The following is a 24500-nucleotide window of genomic DNA, read 5'->3' as shown; positions in this document are numbered from 1 at the left end:
ATGAACTTCATGTCTATTTTACATGATGCATGGAATCTTTATTTGTGTGTTTAATGCAACAGCCAGCCTACTCTGCTCAGCCAGGTCGTTTCCTGATGGCAAATGCCCATTTGTTCTTGTTTTAAGACAAAACTACAGCGGTCAATGTGATTAAAATGCATAATGGAATTCCTCCCCTCTCTCCCTTCTATATATTTCAGCCCACAGTGTGGGAATGGGAAATGATGGAGGATAAAGGGCCTCGTGTAGCCGATTACTTTGTGGTTGCCGGCCTCACCGACTTGTCCAAGCCTCTGGAGGAGGAGCTTCACTTTGACGATGCCGGCCCCAAGTCTGTGAAACCAAAAGCCCCCATCACCGACATAGCTGTGGTGATCCGCTCCCTGGGTGAAGAGGTACCCCCGGGTTTCACCTGTGTTGAAAGCACCCCCTCAGGCCTCTCTGCAGAGCTCAATGGAGCCAGCCTCAGGGGCCCGCAGATATTCTTGTGCTTCAAGCGAAGCAGAGATAAGCCTCCACTGACAGATCTCGGGTAAGCAGTAATCCTCAGTCACTGACCCATTACTCACCCAGCACCACTAATCACTTGGGTCACTATAATCTGCTCTTAAACACATCCTCTAGTCTGATATGTCACCGATTAAATACACCATCATAGCGCTCCAGTAATATTTCTTTAAAAATGTCTTGTTTGAAAAGGATCAAATCAAAAAGTCAGTCTAACAATCCCTTGTATTTCAGGGTTCTGTACGAGTGGAAAGAAAAACTGAAACCTGGATGTCACATCGTCCAGACCACGCCCTCGGGTCGCCCTGCCAACATCAGCACCTCGTCGTCCCAACGCATCTACATCACCTACCGCCGCGCCCCAAAGAGCCAGCCCCACACTTCACTGGCTGTCACTGATGTCTGCATCATCATCCCCGGCAAGGGGGAGACGCCTCCCCACACCTTCTGCAAGGTCGACAAGAACCTCAACAGCAGCATGGTGGGATAGATCTCTGAGATCACAGTTATAGCTCGAGAGTGTCTGCACGAATAATGCAGGTTTTCATTGATCTGTGATGTATTTTCTCATATTTCAGTGGGGATCCTCAGTTTACATTTGTTACAAGAAGTCTCTGGCTAAAGCAAACACAATCGCATACAAAGCAGGTAAAGTGGCGTGCAGAATTTGTATTGTGGGCAAAATATAATTCACAAGTAATCAGATAAAGGAATTCGGTTTTATTCAGGTACTCTGCCTGTAATTCAACATGTAACGACCTGCATTTGACTGTGTTGTGTAAATTTGTGTCCAGGTCTGCTGTGTAGGTACCCTGAAGAGGACTACGAGTCCTTCCCACTGCCTGAGTCCGTGCCTATGTTCTGCCTGCCCATGGGGGCAATGGTCGAGTGCTGGCCAGCACACACCAAACACTCCCTGCCTGTTTTTTCCACATTTGTACTGACTGGTGCCTCTGGAGAGAAGGTAAAACCACCTATTTACATTAACAGTACCAATAACTGTGTTCCTTTCTCATACATTTTCATGATCACTCATCTTTTTATGCCTTTGTGCAAAACACACACAAACCTGCAAACATGCATAGTGGTTGTGCCGAGGAAACCACCACTCCCTTAAGAGTCCTGTTAGGTTTCATTTACATCATCATTAATTATGCAGTTCCCCCAAAGTTGGCATCAGTTTTCGACCCTTAAATACATAAATCCTCCCTTGATTGCTTAATTTCAGGCAGCCTCTCCATCTTTCTATCCCCTTGTCTCTCTCTCTCTCTGTGCATTAGAATCCCTCATGGATTAGTTTGTTGATGAACTGCAGTCGTTTTTCGAAGACAGACAATCTTAATCAACTTCTAAACTCTGACTGGAATCAAAAATGGTCTGAAGGCTGTGTTTGGAATACTAAAAGGCTTACAGCCTTTGAAAGCAATGCAGCATAAAAGATTTTTTTTGGAGCTGATCTTTTGAATAATGGATAGCTCATGCACCAGTTGGGCTGGTGCTTAAGTTTTAAATGCTGAATGCCTCAGTGCTCACTCCTTCTTCCCTGCAACCTCTAGTCTTCTGCAGACTATAGTCTCCTGGTACTTCAGGCCTGGAATGATTTGTTTATTTATTTGGGAGGAACAACTTCAAAGGACTGAGTGTCTTAGCTGATTTATTATGACGAAAATTCTCGACTGGAGCCGACACAACAGCTTACCTGAATAACTTCTTTCAAACGACCTCTGACTACTGTGGTTTGTGTCTTTGTAAAGTTTGTTAACAAGTCTTTTTGTGCGTGCACTTGTGCATGTATTCTTTTACGTTACACTGTGATTATTTTGCTTGCAGGTGTACGGCGCTGCCATCCAGTTTTATGAGCCTTACTCAGAGGAGAACCTGTTTGAGCGTCAGCGCTCACAGCTCGGCCTGCCAAGTGCTGATCTTGGACCTGACGGGAGCAGGAGTGTTTACAGCAACAAGAGCATCTGTCTGCTCTCCCACTGGCCCTTTTTCCAGTCCTTCAGGAGCTTTCTCACTTTCCTCTACCGATACTCCATCTCTGGACCACATGCCCTGCCTATTGAAAAGTTAGCATTGTTTTACACACGTATTCTCTTTGTTGAAGTCAATCGGGTTCAAAGCTTCAGGTCTATTCTTAGTCTCGCCCTTACTGCTTTATTAAGTCATTCTATTTTTACTCACAGGCACATCTCTCACTTCATGCAAAATGTGCCGTTCCCCTCCACTCAGAGACCACGCATCCTAGTGCAGGTGAGTTTAAAATGTGAAATTTGATGAATGAAGTAACGACTTAAGTTCTGTATGATTGCACCATTTGGTTTGACATGAATGTCTTTAAACACGCCGTAGTCACAAGCTAAATCCTCCCACCACTGATGCTCCAATGCGCTAACACTCCTGTGCGTCTTCCACAGCTGTCTCCACACGACAGCCTGATACTCAGCCAACCTGTGTCCTCTCCACTGCCTCTCAGGTAGAGAAACATCAGTAAAATGTCAACTTATAACATGAAGACGTACTATATTTGCCTCAGTCTTGATGTGGGACCAATTGTTTTATTTGTGTGTCTAGTGGTGGAAGCCTCTCCACATTACTACTGAATCTGGGCCCGAAGAACGCAGCGACTCTGCTGGTGCTGGCTGTCACAGAGCACAAGATCCTGGTTCATTCCCTGCGTCCAGCTGTGCTCACAAGTGTTACAGAGGCCCTTGTGTCCGTAAGTCTTTTGTTCTTTTCCTTCCTTCTCACTATTCCTGACAATACCAAGAAAGAGGGTGGTCTTTAATGTGATTATAGCTACAATGGGGGATAATGTAAGAGGCAGAGCTGCAGAGTCAATGAGCTACCCATAATCACACCAAAGAAGACCTTCTGTTATTATGTTCAACAACAATTACCTAAAAAAAAAAAACACTCTTCAAAGAAATTTGCATATGAAGTTCTCAAAACAGAGGGGAAAATAAGAAACATGTCTGATTAGCTCGATGTCTAAACCTCTTCTATCGTCCCTGCAGTGTATGATCATTTTGTAATGTATTGATCCTCCCTTTCAGATGATCTTCCCCTTCCACTGGCCGTGCCCGTACATCCCTCTGTGCCCGCTGGCACTGGCCGGTGTGCTCAGTGCACCGTGCCCTTTCATCGTGGGTGTGGACTCCCGATACTTTGACCTTTATGTTCCCCCTGCTGACATCAGCTGTGTGGACCTGGACACCAACACAATCTCCCAGTGAGTGACCTCTAACCGCTCTGTGATAGATGGCCGCCTTCAACTTTAAGACTCTCCGCCAAAAATCATCTGCTCAAGGTTTAGGTTTCCACGAGTTCTCCCCAAGGTTATCGAAATCTGTCAGCGAGAGGCTCTTGTGCAATGATACGAGCTGGAATGTGAAATATTCTTACTGTAGTGTACACATTTGGGTAAGCATTGGTCTCCCACATCAATCCAAGAGCTATTTTACAGACAGATTAAATTGTCAGTGCAGATGTCAGTGAGTCCGTCTCCCTCCTTATATCTTTTTGCAATGTTCCTTGACTGTCCTCCCTTGTAATGTAAACCATATGGTGTGCTTTCAGAAAAGATGACAAGAAGGCTTTAACGTGGAAGATCTTGCCCAGGAGAGCCTGCAAACATCTTCTGAATACTCTGAATAAGCTCTATCAGCAGCTCACTGAGGGTGAGTCCAGGCTGAGTCATTTTATATGTGGTTTCATGAATAATTTATTTTGGCTACTTGAGTCTGTTGAGTAAGCCTGTACTGTGAATTTCACAGGAAAACTCATTGGAATGCGTACACTGTTATATGAAACCCACAATGTTAAGTGCATCCCAGGGGATATAAAGTGTAAATTAGTTGCTAAGTTATTTATGTGCTTATTTGTTCTGTACTGTTTCTACTTTCAGGCGGTCAGCTGAACCGTGAAGATGTGCAGATGGAGCACACCGTAACTGACATTGAGCTCAATGGTGGGAAGAGCCTCCACACTCTGGAGCTGGAGATCCAGGAGGCCTTCCTGAACTTCATGGCAGCCATCCTCCGAGGCTACCGTTCCTACCTGCTGCCCATCACCCAAGCCCCCTCTGAGAAGACCACCGATGCCAGCTCCCTCTTCGACATCCAAGGTACTCTTCAGTCTTCAATGTTGTATTGTAGCCATGCCCGGATGTGATTCAGTGCTGTAGTAGGTCAAGGGGTTATGGTCTGACTGCTGCTGCATTAAAGTTAGGCCTGCTGTAATGACTCTGGTGATTTAGCTTAAGCCACAGTAATTAGGTTTGGATGTAATTAGGTTTGGATGATAAAATCAGACAAACTGCCATGATTTACAGCCGACTGTCCTCACGCATCTGTGTGCTCTTATGCAGGCGGAGCAGCAGAGAACAAATTGTTTCATTCAACAGTATTTATTTCCTGTAACTGTTGGTTAAGTCTGCATGTTGACCCTGCCAATGTTCTGAAACAGCTTGATAAGGGAGTGTCCAGTTTTATAATCCAATATGAATGCCCAGTTTTCTTGTCTGTTATTACATAATGTGTTTTGTTTCATAGGCTTCGTAAAGAGCCGGGACCGCTCCCACCAGAGGTTTTACTCCCTCATGACCAAGACTCAAATGTTCAGCCGTTTCATAGAGGAGTGCTCCTTTGTCAGCGATAAAGGCGCCAGCCTGGCTTTCTTTGATGAGTTTGTTGATAAGGTGAGCTCTGCAGATGATCTTTACTGTGGATTCTTCAGAAGTACTGCATCATTCTGCTGTGTAGAAACAAGTGCTCCAATGACAATATTTAGTCTGGCCTCCACCTGCTAGGAGAAGAAACAAAGCTGGGGCTTTAGGGAAGATTAATAACATGCTGTTCTTTCAATTAAGATGTCTCATTAAGGTCTTGGTTTGGTTGGAAGTAAACAAAGATGAATGAACACTCCACCATCTCACTTGAGCCGCTTATTAACATCAGTGCTACGCTTTTCTCATCTATAATGAGTCCAGTCCTTTTAAAAAATGCTTTTCAGTCTTCTTTTCTGGTATTTCTCTTGCTGTCCTCCTCTTCTTCCTCACTAATTTTCTGCCTTTTGATGTCTCTGCTGCTCTGTTTGTCCTCATGCCCGCTGCCTGGTAGCTCTTCACCACTGGAGGCAAGGTAAGCTACCAGAGCTTAAACGCTGTTGTTGTTTTTTACACTCTTCTACCTTTTTAGCTGTAGTAGAATCAGGTATGAGCCCAAGTAAAGTGTTTTCCGATGTTCTTGGTGCGTGACTCAGCTCAGAGTGTTCTGTGAGTCTGGACTGAATAAATCAAAGTGAGGGGAGACGGGAGTGGAGCTAAAAGTGCAGGAGAAGTCTGTATTGTGAGGATGTGCACTAGCTGTCAACGTGTGTCAGCAATCTGCATTATTGAACCAGGTGCCATTAGAATGAACCACACAAAGAAGTTATGCAGAATTGTTAGAGACTCTGAGGTGACGTTGAGACAGTGACATTTTGTGCTTGCTTTTTGCTGAGATGACTGCGGACTATCGTGACTAGAAGTCTCTCTGAAATCTAATATAGAAAAATGCCAGAGGAGAGCCAAAATGGAAAATCAAAATGTTATGAGTTTTGTTGTTGAAATCCCAGAGGATGTGGTCCAGTCCTGTTCATTGTCAGTAAGAGGGTTAGTCATTTTGGAATTAGCGAGATTTTATTAATGCAAGCTGCCACACATGTTTTTTGTAACACACAAAAAAAGACAAAACATAACCCTCTCCTCCAAAGAAAACTCAGTGCGTGCACACTTGTGCAATCCGGATGTCACACATCCTGCATGAACAGTGGCTCCTGTACAAGTGGTCATTGCGGTTATTATTGGGAAGTGGAAGCATTAAGCGTCACTCAGCGTCAATGCTGCTGAGGTTGACAAACAGTGCGTGATTGAGAAAGACCCTTCGGGTGTGAGAGGAAGGGCAACAAATAGAGAAACACTGAGCAGAAGCGAAGCGAGGGCAAATAGGTCAGTGAGATTTAGTTGACTGAATCATCCACTCGACCGAGTGGAACAAACCCTGTAACATGGTAACACTGGGGAGCTATTTAGCCGCTGCCATTATATTAACATTTGTTGTGAAGCTCATGTCCAAGATAAGCTGGTAATCGATTCCGATAAGCCAAGTGAATGCACACCAGCATAGCAAGCTTTTTTATGATCTCTCAGACAGCTATTCAATAGGGATTTTCTGCTAAAAGAGAACATGGCTTTGCTTTGTTATGCAACACAAAGGAGTGCTACTGCTGTTGTTCTCAGACATGACAGGAAGGCAGTGGAGCTTTGCTCACATTTCTCCATACAGCACATCGGTGGAAAGGCAGCAGTTTAGTATCAAGCACTGCTGCCAAAGCAGTACAGTTTAATTGTTTCGTGTCCCTGGAGCAACATGGCATCCATTTTGTCCAGGTTACTGCAGCCTGGATTCATTTAGCCTTGGGGGAGTCCTAGGATCAAGCCCCTATAGCTGCCTTGGCAGTGCCCTTTAGATAAATGGATGGGGAACTTGGGCCATATTTCTGATGTAGATGGTCTCATTGCTGACATCTGTTTGTTCTTGCTGACCCTCAAATCTGATCTGATCTGAGGGCTCATACAGTATCAGATGCCCGCAGGCAGCATTAGTATCTATACATGTGTGTTTATAGCAAAAAATAAGAGGAAAGAACAGAGGGAAGAATAATGACAAATGTGTTTTTTTCTTGAAAACCAGATGGACAGTGAGCGGCCAGAGGAAACCAGACTGATCGAACTGGATGAATCCCACCGCAGTGAGCACACGGTCTACATCAACCCTCCTGAGCTGCCTCCTCTACCACAGGGAGAAGAGCATCCTCTGTGCTATAGGTACCACACTGCAGATCAATCTCTCAACAGTAGATACAAGACAGGCATTTTCTTTCTTCTCTGTCTTGAAACACACTTCAATAGCATTTCTCACCGACACTGAGTGCACACAGTACAGCTCCTAAAGAAGAGACATAGCGTAAGATTGCCTCTGTTGTTGAATAATTTGTCAGTGCTTTAAGGCTTTGTGATTATTTTGAGCCGGAACACATCGCTTTTGGATCCTTATGTCAGTGCTCAAGCTTCCAGGTTGTGAGAGCCAAACCTTGGCTTACCAGTGTTTATGTGGGACTGATGTCTATTTCAGTTTGTGTGTATATGAGTGAATATATGTTTTTCTGCAGCTACTCTGGGTTCCCTGTGCTGAACGCTGGGCTTCTGGAGCTGCTGGAGGGACCAAATCCTCCATCAGCAGGCATGGCCTCACGCCACAGCAGCCCTGCCAGCCCTACGGCCATCTTTAGGCGCTCTAAACAGGTCAGCCATATGAGTAGTGAGGTTTTCTTGAAAATAGACTGTAGAGGTGAATATTGACTTATTGTTGTAGAAATACCAGATGTAAACCCTTCATTTTCTGCTGTTTTTTTAATCTTTACTAGCTTTTTCTATTGTGAAGCCATAAAATTATAGATAAACATGAATATGTTCAATCTATTGTCAGACCTAATCCTTATTTGTTTTGTTTAATGTTTGCACTTTTACTGCTGCATTCATTTTGCATAATGATGGACACTGGTATAAATATGAATGCAAAATGCAAATCTGGTTGCTAAACGATAATAAATGAAATCTACATGTGATCTTTTTTATCTCAGGAGATCAAATCAGCTCAAAGGATGGCCAAAACCTATTCATCTATGCCTCAGATGTGGTCCAAGTGCCTGCTGCGTCACTGCTATGGTCTTTGGTTCATCTGCCTACCAGGGTTTGTTGGCACCTGCCACTCAAAGGTGCGGGCTCTGCGTACAGCTTACGATGTGCTGAGAAAGATGCAGGACAATAAGTTGCAGGCTCCAGATGAGGTGGGAAACTGCTGAGTATAAGATAACCATAACCATATAGACAACTATATACATTTTTTAAATCCTGGTGTTATCTGTCCAAGGTGTGCTACCGTGTGTTGCTGCAGCTGTGTGGGCAGTATAGCCAGCCAGTCCTCGCCGTCAGGGTGTTGTTTGAGATGAAGAAAGCTGGAGTTCAACCCAACGCCATCACCTATGGGTACTACAACAAGGTGCGTGCTCTTTCAATGCACTGTACATACAAGGAAGCAATATACAAGCTAATCTGACTCTGAATTGAACACTTTTAATCTTGAAATGTATGACCACATATACTGTACATGTGCGTTGCTTCAGGCGGTGTTGGAGAGCACCTGGCCCTCTACCACCAGAGGAGGCTACTTTTTGTGGAGAAAGCTGAGGAACGTGGTTTTAGGTGTGCGCAAGTTCAAGCAAGCAGCGAGAAAACAACAGACGCCGCACAGAGATCCTCAGCTTTCAGGTAAGAATACTAATGTCCTGCCGACATAGGGTGCATTATATAATCTTTTTACTGATATCGGGTAACCCTAACTTGTCTTTAATGACACTAATTAAACAGTGAAGAGGTTTGCCTCCACAGCAGTCAAAGCACACAGGTTGCTCTTTGCAATCCCTAATTCCCACAACGGCCCAGTGAGACTCTCATTACTGTAATGGCATGTTGTGTTAGGGGCTCTAATGAAAACATCATGCTTTACATTTATTGTATCCTTCTTTTTGTGTTTGTTGCTGTGAGTTCGTTTTGATTTCATTCACCTCACGAGTGGTTATATTCCCAAAATGGTAATGTGATCATGTCGAGTAGCCTGATTCTTCAGTTATTTCAGTGAATAATATTTCTGTGAATTTAAAATTGACTGAAAATGTGCAATTTAATGGGATTTGTACGGCCCTCGTTTAAATTGAATATGAGACAGAAAAGTGAAACTTTAGATCTCTTTTGGGAGTCTGGCATCCTTTTATGTTGTTCAGTTAAGATGACAGCTATGTGGCATTCAAAGCATTCCTGCATCTTTGCAGTGGATGATAACGATTGCAGCACTATGCAGTGATTGTTCAGTCTGGATTTTTAATCCTGTTGGTATGCTGATCATTTGTTTTAATCACCCTCTCCCTTTTCTGTTATCTCTCCCTTCAGATGGCAGTGATCTTGACACCGTCAGTCATGGCAGTTTGGACAGTGCTAACGATTCTGCTGAGCATACTTCCATCGACACCGACTTCACTAAAATGGACTCCAGTGATGATGGACTAAGTACAAGTAGGAAAACACACTTCTGCAACTATTTCTTTCTCATCCTTTAATTGTGTCACTACTGCTCCTTGTTGATTTGATTTAATTCTCCACCGTAAAAGTAGTCAAAGACCATGATTCATAAACCTTCGTTTTTCTTTCTAAATGTACTCAAATACTGTGTTGATGTCATTGAACATTCTGCTACATAACCTGAAACCCACAGAAAGAAAGAAAAGTATCTAGAATCAAGATATGCTTCACAGTCGTGCCACTTTTAACTACCAAGTCAAAATGTTACAACAGCTTATCTGAATAGTCAAAAGTATACATCAATACATAAATAGTACCATCCACAAGTTAATTTTATATTATTAAGAATAGCAATTGCTAAAATGGATAATTACATTTCAATGACATTAAAAGGTGATTGGGGAAATTGTAAATAAGGCACTCATCAGGAGGCATGTATTTATGAGAGAAAAAACATTTGTGGACAAACATAATCATGTCCATGAAGAGTAAAAGAAAAGAGAAAAGATGGCATCATGCTTTTTTTTGTGTTTTTGCAAAAAATGTAGATTAGACAACAAATGGATTAGTTGGTTTCTGCATCATAATATGACTAATGTATTGTAGATACATGGCAGTAGAGACAACTGGGCTCATACTGGTGTATCATCTAACGATGCCATGGACTTGAATCTGTCTCACAACTTGTCTCATGTTTCTTATCCCTCAGCAGAAAACAAATGAATAAAGCAGAAATTCTATGAGAACAAAATAAACTACATAGAGTAGAGATTTGTGCCTTTTCCTGCAGTTTGACCTTCTGAATATGATGCAAGTTTTCAAAGACTCTATCTCTCTCCTGCTGCTACTTTTCTAATCTGGGAGGGTTGTGTGCTGCAGGGAATGTCTCTGCGCTCTGTTGATGAAAAACTCAGATCAGTTGTCACTTACAAAGCAATCCACAGAGACAAAATTGCTGTTTTTTGATTCACTCAGTTCTTTCTGAAAGAGGAAACTAAGCAAGGTGAAAAAACACAACAAAATAACTTTATTTTTTTCAGAGGAGTAAAGCCTCTTATCTTTTTCAGGTGGACAGTCAGACCAAGGCTACGATTCAGTATCCAAAGAGGAGGAGAGGATGTGCAGCAGAGAGAGCAACAACTCCCCGGCAGTGGAAGACAAAGGGCCGAGGCAGTCCAGTGAGTTATGGATTAGCTTCTATCTCCAATCTTTGACACTTAGATACCATTTCTGCAGGAGTGAATCACCGCTTACTGACAGCAAAATGAGCAGTCTCTCTTTAAAAGCTTAGGTATCATATGGCAGTGTGGGTGTACTGTGTTCTCCACACGTCCATTTGCTGATATGTTTAAATGTTTTTGAGAAACAGTTTCTATTGATGGATGAACGTTTTATGTAATCAGGTGACTGTTTGCACGACAGGATTTATCTTGAATGCTGTTGCTAATAACAGCATGCCGTGTCTGATGCAATCTCTGTTCCAGCTTTCGTGATCAATAGTCCTCACTAATTGGTGTGGGCGTTTCATCAGTGGCTTAATTACTGACTTAATTTTTTGGGATAGAATACAAGAAAGACATAAGATACAGCTGTCCCTCAAGGAACCATGTAGCTGCCAGTATTACGCTTCTTCACCCCACTATAATAGCTTTATGCTTACATAAATGGCAGCACTCCAGCAACTGATTATTTTCTATATTAAATATAGATTTTGCATGAATGCAAATGTTGGTGTTTTTTATTTTGGAGATTTTTGATGGACTTGCCAAATGCATAAAAATAATTTGGTATCATTTAAATCTCCAGCACTTGAGGTCGAGGTTCCAATAGGCAGCATCTCTCCTTCTACAAGAAACTGCAAATCAACAGATGTCAGTGCTGGTAAGTTTTATTTATAAAGAAGAATATCAATGGGCCATTGTAATTGGGTACAAAAGCCACAGATCTCAGTCTTGCTACACATGTTTTTGTCACAGGCAATGGCAACAGGCTGGTTTCCAGTCCATCAAGTGGCATCATTCTGTGTGGACGTCTGCCAAAGACAGAGAGGCCCAAATCTCTGGACTTGTCTGGTGGACAAGAAAGTCTTAGGCTCACCGTCCCTCACCTTTGCTCAACAAAGCAGCGTCACCTAGCTGCTGACAGACTGCACGGGGTAGAAGAAGAGGAGACAGAGACTGGTAAACAGAAACCTCTGGAGAGAAGTTTCAGCTGCAGCGGTGCAGTGGCGAGGCCAGGTGGGTCCAGAGTGAGGAGTGTCAGCTGCAGTGCTGGGACTGTGAGGAGAACGGGTATTGAGAGGGGGTTTGATCCCCTGTCATTGATGGCGACAGATGCGGTACAAGAGTGCGATCAGGAGAGCAGTGGCACGCCCACAGCCCGCCGCGACCTCGCTGAAGAAATTGAGATGTACATGCATAATGGCAACAGCCCTCTGAGCAGCCGCACATCCAGTATGAACCTGCAAAACCCCTCAAGCCCTTTGTATAGATCTGCCTCGTCTCCTCACTCCTCCCCACGACCCTCCACCCTGCTCCACTCCAACACACACCTCCCGCTGCCTGTGAAATCCAAGGAGAGGCTGAGGCCGTCACCGTCTCTTCCTCTGGGTGTCGGTACCAAAGACAGGGAGAGGCCTTCCTCTTTGGTGTCACCCTCCTCACCTACTCCATCATCCTCATCGTTCTCCATGGATTCACTGTTCACCCCATCTCTGGACATCTTTAAGAGCAGCTTCCTATCAGCAGGGAAGGGCGTGGCTGAGAAGGCCAGCCGCTTCTACTCTCGTCTGTCCTCCCAGACTTCATTAACGCAGGTCGGTAGTGCAGCACTTCCCCTCACTGATGATTTTCCCAATATAACTGCTGAAACTACCTCAACAATGATTTTTCTCTTCCTCTCCTGCAGGAGACGAACTGTGACCGGACTAGTGTATCCTCACTGACCTCAGGAGAGGCAGACTGCTCCTCGCTGCTTGATAATGACTCCTGTCTGGACCCAGATGGCTTTACCTCTCCCCAGCACAGCAGTGTATCCCGACTCAGGAGGAGCCCGGTTGTGGGTCATACCAACCTGGGCAGCCCCAGCAACCCCAACAGAGTGTTCAGACACAACTCCTTCTCTGGTTTGTTGCACATCCTTTAATCGGTCTGCATAACAAATGCTGCTGGTTTTGGTTTAATGTTGATATACGAAATCTTGAAATATTTGCTATAGAAGAACAACACAATCCACAGTAGTTAGCGGCTTTTATGGAAGCATCTCAGATGTGAAAAAGTAAAGGCTTACAGCCATGCTCGTTAAATTTCTGTTTTAACTGCAGCGTGGTATTTGTTCCCAGTAAGAAAGACTTCTTGGCGATCTAAATTTAGAGTAAGAGTAGGGCTGTGTTGTGTGCGAAACTAGGCCAGCAGGCGTGAGGGCGGATTCACTGTGTAGGCTGCTCTGCACCCAGCCAAAGGCCCTATGCTACACATAGACACGGGAACATGCACACATACATGCACACTCCCAGACACACCAGTGTGAAACACAGATTTGATAAACCTGCACAACAACAAGAAAAAGTCCACTGACTGTACACTTTGAAGAACGAGGCGCTGCTTCATTTCATTTCTCCACTTGTGCTGTATTTAATCCAGATATGTAAAGCTTTGACTATTATTTAACTCTTGGCTTTGTTTTGTGTGTCTAATTGTATAATCCTCTTTCGTACCCAGGTGGTTTGGCACTTCCTTCTAAAACCCTGCGCACTCCAGATTCCTCCCCCGACACCAGCCGCTTCCAACCCACTCCCAATTACACCATAGAGGTAAGTTACTCTCTTATAAACATTCCTTATCAGTCGCCCCTCTGTAGACTGACTCAGACTATCACGATTGAGTGTGACACCATGTCTGCTGCTTTGTCTTGTAGGTGCTGATGTCCAGCTCGTCACTTTGTAAGACGTGTGACTGTCTGGTGTATGATGAGGAGATCATGGCTGGCTGGACAGCAAACGACTCCAATCTCAACAGCGCTTGTCCCTTTTGTGGCACAGCCTTCCTGCCTTTCCTCAATGTGGAAATCAAAGACCTGAGACCACAGAGCAGGTAAATGCTCCCTTTACACAGACCAGTACGACCACCGTATGTACACAGTATTCAGATGAAGTACACGATGCATAATTCACGCTGAATTCACTGATAATGAGATTTAATGTCTTTGATCTCTTGTGCTAGATTAGCTATTTTATGGTGGCTAGCTGTTTGGCATTTTTTCCAACAGCCCTGACACACATGCACGCACACACACACACACACACACACACAAAATCTTTTATTCTTGTGGCCTCCTTAAACAGATCCACTCTGTGTCTCCCCTCAGGTCTTCTAAGGAAAGTAATCCTGTTACAGAGGAGATCACGTCGCCATCTCTCAATCCCGAGGCCAGAATGTCTGCCGCAGTCTGTACAGCTCAGTCACCTGAGAGCAGCGGGAGTGCTGGGCCGACTCAGGTGACGGTGCCCTACTTGAGCCCCCTGGTTCTGTGGAAGGAGCTGGAGAGCCTGCTGGTAAATGAGGGCGACGAGGCCATCTCTTCCCCCACTGTTGTCGACCAACACCCCATCGTCTTCTGGAACCTCGTATGGTACTTCAGAAGGCTGGAGCTGCCGAGTAACCTGCCGGCTCTTATCTTGGCCTCTCAGCACTGTACCCACGGAGACCAGGTAAACATGCAGGTGTCTGTCAAGCTCACCCACATATAGTTGTGTGTAGAATGACCCGTTAACCATGAAGCCATCATTTTATCAACTCTTGTTGTGAAGGAATAGTTTTTTGGTGACTCCTAGTGGTAGTTTCAAAAAAGACGAAACAGAGCAATACTTAAAAATAGCACATAGACAATAGTCATTTTGGCTTTTTTAATTAATGAAAACGAAATGCCTTTTTAAACACGACATCATATATTGCTACCCTCAAGGGCTGTAACATACACAGTAACACGTTTTGCTCCTTTCAGACTCCTCAGAGCGTTTCTTCCGAGGACAGTAAGCAGGTGCTTGTGCGGATTATGTGGGACAACCTGAAGTTGCACAAAGAGAAAGTCCAACCCTGCTATGTCTTGTGGAACACACATTGTAAGTCAATTAAGTGTTCAATTTAACAGACTGAGGCATAATATATTTCAATTGTGAAATTAGTTACAGAAAAGGATTTTTTTGCTGACAAGTTTGATCAAGGTCAGACATAATTTACATGTAAATTAAATAATGCTTATGAAGTAACTAGAAAAGCATGCATAATTCAGTTCAGGACTCCTATTAGCCATGCTGCCATTTTCTGTGCTTTACTCTCAGAAATGATTTTGAGTGATGGAGATGAATGAGCCTTCGATTAGGGTGACTTTTATCTCTTGTTCTTTGCAGGTGCTAACTCCCTGGTGCGCTCTGGGCTGTGTGAAGAAGGCCAGCTCTTCACTGTGGAGCTACTGCAGGGTTTTGTGAGGAACATTAAGAAGAGTGATGTCTATCAGCCCATGAGCCAGATCATCCAGCTGCTGGGGCCAGAGCTGGGTTTTAAAAGACAGAGGTGGGGTAATAAAGAGTTTAGTGTAAAGCCGTGTGTGAAATATCATATGGATGGAAAGTCTAATTGTTTTCTTCTTTTTTTTTTCTCTCTCTTTTAAAAAGGAGCCTCTACAGAGATTTATTGTTCCTCGCTCTGGTGGCTTTGGGAAAGAGCAACATTAATATCAGTAAGTCCAAAAACATAATAACCTGTTTTTAGCCATGCTATGTTAGCTGTTCATTTGTTGCTCAGTCCCCCACATTGGTCATGACTGAAATATATCAACAACTGTTCAATGGATTGCCATGACATTTGGTACAGCTATCCACTGTGGCCAGAGGATGAATCCTACTGACTTTGGTGATCCCATCATCAGGTCGAAATTATTATTATTTTATTTTTCAGTACTTGCTTTTCAGACCAAATACCTGCAAAACAGATGATATCATCCTCATGCGTATACTTTGTGTTTAGTGCTTAGTTAGCAAATGTTAGCCTGCTAACATGCCAAACTAAGCTGGTTAACATGGTACACATTATACCTGCTAATACCGTTAGCATTGACCTTGCTTTGTCGAATACATGCTTCCCCAATGTAGTAAATACATTTCAATAACACATTGCTTTCACATTGTCATCCCTCTTTACAGATGCTTTTGACCGGGAGTACAAGTTGGCATATGATCGCCTCACCCCCAGCCAGGTAAAGCTAACACACAACTGTGACCGGCCCCCCGGAGCAGGGGTCATGGAGTGCAGAAGGACTTTTGGGGAGCCCAGTCTGTAAAGTACTTCTCTTCTTCTGTCACATTATGTTTGTTTTTTTTTAACTATGGTCACTGCTGCTGTATATTTTCTGGACTGTTCGTCAGACTCAGGACCAGCTCACCTGACTGGTGCACAGAGCGCGTAAGCACAATGGGAACATGACACTTCATGTAAAGTAACTGCCATGGTTTTCTTGAATACTGTTAGAGCTGAGAGGCGTGGAGTGACGACCTGGTGTCTGTAAATATTTAGAAAACCCGCTGTATTTTCAGTATAACTATAGTAAATTGTTTGTACATTTATTATACAGTCTATTTTATGACTTTGATTCTGTTGAAGCTGTAAGTATATAAAAGTCAGTGTATGATCACGTTGTCCAAAGTGGTCCTGGTGACCTTGTTTAGACTGTTGTTGAGTGTGTGTATAATAAGTACTTGCTTTTAGACATTTGTGTTTTTACAAAGCACTTTGACACGACGAGCTCTTGCCATTCTTTCTCATTTACGTAACGCTGTGGCCCAGCAGCCTACGCTTAAGGGACTTTTTATTTGGCAGCTGCAGGACTTACTGCACTGTTTAATATTTCCATTACATACAATTAATATAGCAAAGAAATTCCTCCTCATCTGCACCCTGTCCATAAAGCAGGGCCATGCTCATATACCTGAATACACTAAACTAGATGGTAACTAGTTTATTTAAATTATTAAACACAATATTATTTCTGAATCAAGAAGGGAGTACTCCCGTCAATGTATATGCACAATGTTTAGTTTCTTTGTTTATCATTTTTTGTACAATGAACCAAAATAACCCAAAAGGGAATAGTACTTCTATGATTAATTTAGTTTTTTAAGCAATACCTTTTTTTATATGATGATTTATGTGTTAAATGGGACCACTGAGGATATATTTCCTTAAAAACAGTACAATCAAACTAATTGGAAAAAAAAGAAATGTTTTCTGTTAGTTTATTCAACACATTTTTTTGATGAAGAAATTAATTAATTGACACAGTAACGGATCTATAAAATGTACAGATTATTTGTTTCTAGTATTTTCTACATTTCCTTTTGTTCTTCACTGTATGGTGTAGATGTCCGTTTTACACAATTTGACAACAGTGCACTGTTTAATGTGACATCCAGAGCAAGGACATTTTAAATCTCTTTGAACAACTGATGGTGCATGTTTTTTTGCACTGAACATATTAATAGATATACTTAATGTCAAAGGTGTTAAGTTAGAACAACAGCTCTGACTTGCACTCAGTCAGAATCACTTCCAAAAATGTTTCACTGCGTTAATATCGTCTTTCACTTTTAACTGACAAAAACCTGGCTACATTCTGTTGGTCGTAATGTGATGCAGCGCCACAGCTGGACTTCATCACTATAACTTTTGATGATACGATGCTGGATTCGACAGGGCTGTGTGCTTGGAATAAACACCAATATCATATCGTGTAAATTTGCATTTTAATCACCTTGTAAGTTGTAATAAAGACCAAAACATCATTCGATGTGTACATGTTGTTTACACAATTTGTCAATTTAAACAGTGTTTATTAAGTATTATTTATCATTTGTAACACAGATACTAATTTGTATGATTTTTATATGAAAAAGAAATGAAATTTCTTCCCTGGCTGGATCTATAGTTTGCTTTCATTTATGAATAAACACATTTATTCTACGGATGTCAAGTTTTTTTTTCCAAACAGGGCTATTTCTATGCCAGACCTTTTTGTATAAAAACTGATATGCATGAAAGAACAATTAATTCAAGCAAGCTCAAGTTCTCTATGATGATTGTTATAAAACAGTGATAGGCGTAAGTGTATACTCACATATCATACAAAATTCATATTTAGAAAAATACATTTTCCAAAATGTGCATGTATTCTATATTTCTAATTATATTACATAGAATCTGTTTTGTAAACAGTGAAAACATGTTCATAGTCCTGTTAGTGTTCATTAATTTACACTTACCTACACTATTTTAGTGCATCTCCTTATGAATTAAAAAAAAAAGTATATAAAAGATGCCATTGTTACTAAAAGTGAGTATGTAACAACGTCTAGTAAATGTTCTAGTATGTGTATTGTTGCTGACATACTGGACACATGTCACTGGCAGCAATGCAGAGCAACTACAGTAGCTTTCTTCACAGTTTCTACAGATATCCAGACCCATGGTCATGAGATTCGTACATTACATACAACTGGGTTAACAGTTGTGCTTCAGGTCGCAAGTGAAGAGAATGCCTTAGAGATGACTTCCGCTCACACATTCAGATGGAAACAGGGCAGATAATGATGCGATCCTCCAGCATCACGCTAAACACCAGAAAGATGAAGTAGAGCAGGAACATGGTGAAACCCAGCATCTTATTCATCTTCCACTTACAGTATGCAATGGAGATGATGACGAAGAGGAGCATGATAAAGAGCAACACGATAGCACAGAAGAGCCCGTTGCTGCTGACAGCCACTGGAGCAAAACTGTGGAAGGATGAGTACAGAAGCCACGGCACTGGAAGGCTTTTGAAACAAAGTGACAGAGAGAAATGTGAGACCAAGAAATGTATCATTTGAGTGTTCATCAGCATTTCTTTTTCAATCGTGACACGTCAGAATATCGGAGCTCACCCCACTGTGATGTCGAAGATGTTACTGCCCACAGAGCTGGACACAGCCATGTCCCCCAGGCCTTTACGTGCCACTATCACACTGGTAATGAGGTCGGGGATGGATGTCCCTGCAGCGAGGATAGTCAGGCCCATAATCTCCTCTGAGATGCCGATGGTCTCACCCACCTACAAGGGCAAATGAGAGTTCAGAGTGAATAGAAGCTACAGAAAAGGAAGATGACTTGCATGTTTTTGTCAACATGACTGATTCAGGACACAATGAAAAGAAATACCCACAATGCCTTGTGCACTATCAGGAAACACGGCAATGCATTTCAAATTCCATGTCTAATGTTACTACAGTAACGGACCTGATGGGCCCACCACACCATGAGGTAGGAGAAAACAGCAATCCACATAATAGAGCCCAGGAAAGTCACCGCAAAGAATTTTCTGGATTTCTGTTGAACCAAAGTAAGTGACGTAAAATCAAAACACAGTGTTGAGGCATTTAAAATAACACCGCAGAGGTGCGTGTGGGTCTTCACCTGGTTGCGAACATCTGGAACTGTGAGCCACAGAGGGACGATTATGGGCAGCAGGAAGAGGTAGGTGGCTTGTTTACGTTGTGTGTCAGGCCACTCTAAAGACAGAGGTTCATCCTCTTGCTCCCCCTCATCTTCATCTTCCTCCTCCTCTTCTTCTTCTTCACTGGACTCATTGCTGTCTTCATCGCTATCCTCTTCATCACTGTCGGAGCCTCCTAATCCATCGTCTCCTGCTGGCACATCCTCCTGAAGTGTTGGGGAAATAAATCATAAATCAACAATTGAAGCAGAATAGAAATAAAAGCAAAGACCAAGGAAGCGTCTTTGCCTTAAGTTCTGACTTCATACATTGACTCTTACATAGACAGGTATCAAAGACTGACTTCTGGGCTTTTTGATAACCACCAGAACATGGTTGGAGAGTACCTTCTTGTCCTCTGGCTGCTCCGTCTTCTCTGTTTCTGAGGCTGGGGCGGCCTCTGGCTCTTTGACTGGCTCAGTTTTACCTCCACCATCTGCAAAAGGAATCGCAAAAATCTTGTGCATTTCCCTGATGCCTCTTACTCATTCAGTTATCTAAAAGAACTGTAATTTTATCCTGTAGCTTTATATTTTACAACTGCTCACCCACCTACGGTATGCAGCAAAGCAGCAAGTTTTCTAATTGGCTGCAATAAACCTTATATTATTATAATAGAGGGACATGTATTATACACATCTCATCAACTTTCTGTTGTCACAGCACCTGTTTGACTCACTCAGTTCACATGCTTAAGTATTTTGGCTGGAGGCTTTTTGCAGCCCAGAGGATGAGCAGCTTTCCGACTCTGTTAATGAGCCGACTCTGAAAGCTTAATGAAAGGCGCCTGATCAGTTTGATCAGTGGATGACCATCACATCCTTCCATGTTACCTTCACTTTTGTCTTGAGTTTTGCTCTCTGCCGTCCGTCTAGCCACATTATTCAGAGTCTCAGCCTTATCCATAAATTTCCCTACGAACAATCAAACAACCAAAAACAAACTTAGAAGAATTCTGCGATGAGTTACTCAGTCATGTGATAATATCTACAATCATTTCACAGTATCACAGTTATATGGAAGATAAATGAGCAGTCACATCACCCAGGTGTCAGGCATAGAGCAATATACTGGCAGTGTTACATCAATAACAACAAGCATCATAGTCCTGACTTCAGAACAGAGCAATGTCATGAGAGGACAAGAGAGCTTATCAAAGGAATTGCACAATACACAACACACAACACACAACGCATAAAAACAAGGCAGGTTGTTGGTTTTTCTCTCCAATGAAAACCCATTACACATGAATGCTACTGCTTCTTTGTCTATATTAGAAACAGGGATTTGTTTGAAAAGGACACATAGTTATTTTTTCTAAAATAATTCACTGTTCGTTTTGAACCAATGTCAGATTGAAAACACCAGCCTTAAGCAAGCATAACTTATAGCAGAGGTCGAAATAGGTAACCATGACATAACAAAGCATTTCTTAATTACTTTCCCTTTCCCTTTCCCTTGGCACATATTACAAATATATTTGATTCATTTTTGTGTCTTTTACTTTGGCTGCATGAAATTATCTAGAAAAGCCACAGATATTTGTAGTGTTGCTTTTGGAGTGGGTTGATACAGGCGCTGATTATTGTGAATGTCCCGGAGTGGTGGAATGTTTGCTGCCTGAAGGCCTGAGAGACGAGCAAACCAGGCGCCAGGGCCACAGGTACACAGTGAGACACCCAGTACCGTAGTCCTGCCTTAGGCAACCACAGACCAGTGTGCTCTCCATAGCATGATGCAATATAAAGCTATACTGTAACCTTACTAATATATCAGGAATAACACTGGGAAAGCTGTCTCGGGCCAGTCTTTCACCACATTGTTTAACAGGCAAACAACAAACCAAAGTTAACAGATTAGATTCCTTTTCATCATCTAACTGATTTAACAGAAATATTAACACTTTTTACTACAGAAATTGTCTAAAAATCATAAATGATTTCATAATCATGATGTAAAAAATTCTTTCATCATAGCTTTGGGTGTCCTAAGAATCGTTTGTATTCACTGTGGGCCTACAAATATATCCCTCCATAGACTGAGGTAGGTATTTATCTGCTTAGTATCAATCTGGACTTAGTGGCGTCTTCATTCGGGACACTTTGCTAATCTATTTTACAATGAGAAGGCCGTAGTCCCCAGGCACTCATTACAAGAGCACTTTTAAAGGGAGACAATGCTCAATCATTAGAGCAATCAGTGTGGAGATATGGTACTCACCCTCTGCTAGAGGGTCTAATGTGTGGATCATAAGTTGGAAGATGGTGTTTCTCATGGTGCTGTTGTGTAAAGAAGCTGAACTTCCCCCTCGCTGAAGGGATCGCTTCAACTGTGGAAAGAGATGGCTGAGGTCACAACTTTGGCAAATCACAATAACAGACAGTGACACATCAATGTTAGACAATTGTGTAGTAATGGAGGTCAGGTCTTGTTTTCTCGATGTTATGATGAATGGGACTGTAGAAAGGTCAATAAGACGTAGAATAACGTGTAGATAAATGAACACAGAGTGCCTGTGAGGCTGTTGTATTTTATGTCTTTCTTTCTGCAGTGTATTTGTTGGTTGTTTTATTTTATACCTTTAACCGATTATTGTCCTCTGGAGCAGGTTGGGTCTTATCTTCAGCGTCCACAATTGTCTGCGTGAAACAATGTTTCAGTCATTCAGTGATAGAGATAGACCAAAGTTATTTCATTTTGATTGAGCTTAAATATTAGCATACACTATGGTTTTATACATTGCTATTTCACATATTACACCGTCTGGGGGTCTTGTTAGTGCTGCAAGATAATAAAAGAGATGGAGCTTAGTGTTGTGTATGGGATTATCATTTTGTGAAACTATTCCTCACACTGTTAAAACAAAGAAGTCCCACTATAGTATGATTCTGTATGATGTGAAATAACATTTTCAACACATCAAATAATTACATTTGCTCTTTAGGAACACAGCTCCACCAGTATATCCAGCTCAACAAATACCCTGAGTGTGCACAAATACTGTGGCTTTACCGTGTGTAAATTAAGCCTCAATCACACTTACCAGGGTTAAACACATGTATATGTTGATGCTACAGCTTGTACAGAGACGTCTCCTCAAAGGATTAATTTGCCGTGGCTGATCAGCTTTGGTTCAACCAACGCCTTTGCTAGTAAATATAACCCCACAAGTGGTACTAGAGATATCACGAGTCATGAGTAACTATTTTTCAGTTATAAATGACACTCCTTGTGATGAGTATAATAGAATAAGAAACAAAATGATGCATGAAGAAAAGGGCTAGTTTCACATTCAAGAATATTCCTCTGTTTTAAGGACTAAAAGTATCACAAAATCTGTTTATTTGTAACTCATGAAGAGACGCATTTGTCTTCAATTGCATATTGTTCTGTAATTGTTTTAATTGTTCGCTGATATGCTTGGAAGTATTTAAACAACTTTGGGCCAATGCCTGGACACTGTTATTGAGGACATGAAAGATCTGACAAAGTTCTGTCAAAGTTCTTACCTTTTCAGGTTCTTCCACAGCAATAATTCTGACAATGTTCTTGTTTTTGAGGAGTAGGGCCTTGAAGGTCTTCTCTATTTGCACATTGAACTTCATGAAAATCACATAGAGAGTGTAACAGGCCATCAGCATCGCGCTCTCCCACCACAGTATGACATTATCCAAGAAGAAGATGATGAGTAAGATGAGGCCAACTATGTAGAAAGATACGTCTCTGAAAAGTGGCCACCAAGTTAGTTGAAGTACCTCCCGTGAAAACAAAGCACACGTTCCAATCACAAACAAAATGTTGAAAACTGCGGAACCAACGATTGTGCCTATACCAACATTGCTGTGGGCAATGAAGACTCCTATAAACGATGTGAAAAGCTCAGGAGCAGAGCCTCCGGCAGCCATGAAAGTGGCTCCTGCTACGTCTTCAGAGATGGCTAACTTGTCTGTGATTACCCCCAGCGCAGGAACAAAGAACTCATCGCACACAATTGCAAGTGAAATGAACATGTACAACATCCCAAAAATATGGAGGATCACCCAGCCTCGTCTACGGTCATCAACGGAAAAAATATCTTCAGGGTATTCATCCTTTATATGTGGAGCATCACCAGGAGGAGCTGGAGTGATGGTGGCCACAGGAGGAGCTGGAGCTGGTTTGGGTGTCTGCCGTGGAGGCTCGGGGGCCACATAGATGCAATGCACAATAGTCCGGTTTGTAGTCGGTGATGGAGGAGATTCAGTGGAGGTCAAAGCTTTAAAATCTGAAGTTGTATCTGAGTGATGTGTCACGTGCATCTCTGGCGTTGTTTGATCTGTGGGCTCTAATTCATGTGTTGCAGTGAGAGGTTCCTCCAGCCCCTGAATCTCTACTGTAGCCTCCTCAACCCCCTCTGTTGAACCTTCTCCAAAATCGTCTCCAATCTGAGACATTGGCAAAGGCTGGTACAGTCTGGCACTGATGGTCAGCTGGTAGAGCGTACAGAGAAAAACCACGGAAAGGAGAAACAAGACCCGGCTCAGCTGCAGCCGCTTCCTTCTTGTGCAATACATGTTCCTCCAAAGCAGTGATGATACTGGCTATGGAGAATTAAAGCTGCATAAATGGGCTTTTGGTCTACAAGTCCAGCTCTCTCCCCAGCAGACCATGGGGTGAATCTAAAACTTCAGCGGCATGATTCATGTCATCCTCATCTCCTTGGAAAACCCAGCCTAGACAAAATGACATTTATATAGCAGGTAGCACAACAGTAGTTTTCATTTGAAAGCATGTGAACTATTCAGACAATGCTCCTAATCATTAAATAAATAATGTCCGTCACAGCATTAGTGATAAAGTCATTTTTCCCACCTCCAAAACAGAATGAAATAAAATGAGTGACAGACAAACACAATAGACAAATACATAAATGTCCCCACAAAGAAAAACTGGATAACAACTAAAGTAAATGTCACAACACATGAATCACAAAGAGAAGAAACTTACCACAAAGATGCAGACTTACCACAGAATCAATGTCTTTCAAAGTCAGGGGTGCAAAAATCTCCCACAGCAGGTTTCCACTGTTGATTATTGCAGCACAAGCAAACGTCCAAACAGTTTCCAATGGCCCTTGGGTTATGTAGGACACAGGGCAAGTCTTCACAATGGATCAACATAATACCTGAGGTCTTCTAAGAGGATTATGTGCATTGTCTCACTCTCACTTTATCATGAGCATACAATATTTAATTTA

The 24500-nt window shown here is 42.4% G+C and overlaps 2 protein-coding genes across 2 annotated transcripts; one reads left to right on the top strand and one right to left on the bottom strand.

Annotated features, from left to right (window-relative positions):
* The first annotated feature begins 221 nt into the window (after positions 1-221).
* On the top strand, positions 222-16598 carry dennd4a (DENN/MADD domain containing 4A). The gene is made up of 30 exons (XM_076089914.1): positions 222-532; positions 742-988; positions 1086-1155; positions 1302-1471; positions 2338-2576; positions 2694-2760; positions 2925-2983; positions 3082-3226; positions 3564-3739; positions 4087-4187; positions 4415-4633; positions 5061-5206; positions 5628-5648; positions 7242-7375; positions 7720-7852; positions 8191-8397; positions 8481-8609; positions 8734-8878; positions 9557-9679; positions 10753-10863; positions 11492-11566; positions 11662-12500; positions 12593-12809; positions 13405-13496; positions 13601-13776; positions 14051-14393; positions 14687-14804; positions 15093-15255; positions 15357-15421; positions 15885-16598. The coding sequence occupies exons 1-30, from the start codon at positions 222-224 to the stop codon at positions 16019-16021; spliced, it is 5178 nt and encodes a 1725-aa protein (XP_075946029.1). The 3' UTR covers positions 16022-16598.
* Positions 16599-16977: 379 nt separating this feature from the next.
* On the bottom strand, positions 16978-24465 carry slc24a1 (solute carrier family 24 member 1). The gene is made up of 9 exons (XM_076089169.1): positions 22774-24465; positions 21844-21903; positions 21485-21593; positions 20098-20178; positions 19612-19700; positions 19186-19431; positions 19009-19098; positions 18657-18823; positions 16978-18548 (listed from the first exon to the last, which is right to left on the bottom strand). The coding sequence occupies exons 1-9, from the start codon at positions 23815-23817 to the stop codon at positions 18299-18301; spliced, it is 2136 nt and encodes a 711-aa protein (XP_075945284.1). The 5' UTR covers positions 23818-24465; the 3' UTR covers positions 16978-18298.
* Positions 24466-24500: the final 35 nt, after the last annotated feature.

This window comes from Anarhichas minor, unplaced genomic scaffold (genome assembly GCF_050575085.1).
Source record: "Anarhichas minor isolate MPS153535 unplaced genomic scaffold, ASM5057508v1 ptg000011l, whole genome shotgun sequence".
Lineage (NCBI taxonomy): Eukaryota > Metazoa > Chordata > Actinopteri > Perciformes > Anarhichadidae > Anarhichas > Anarhichas minor.
Note: the sequence above shows the minus strand (reverse complement) of the source record. Positions and strands in the feature narration are given on the sequence as shown.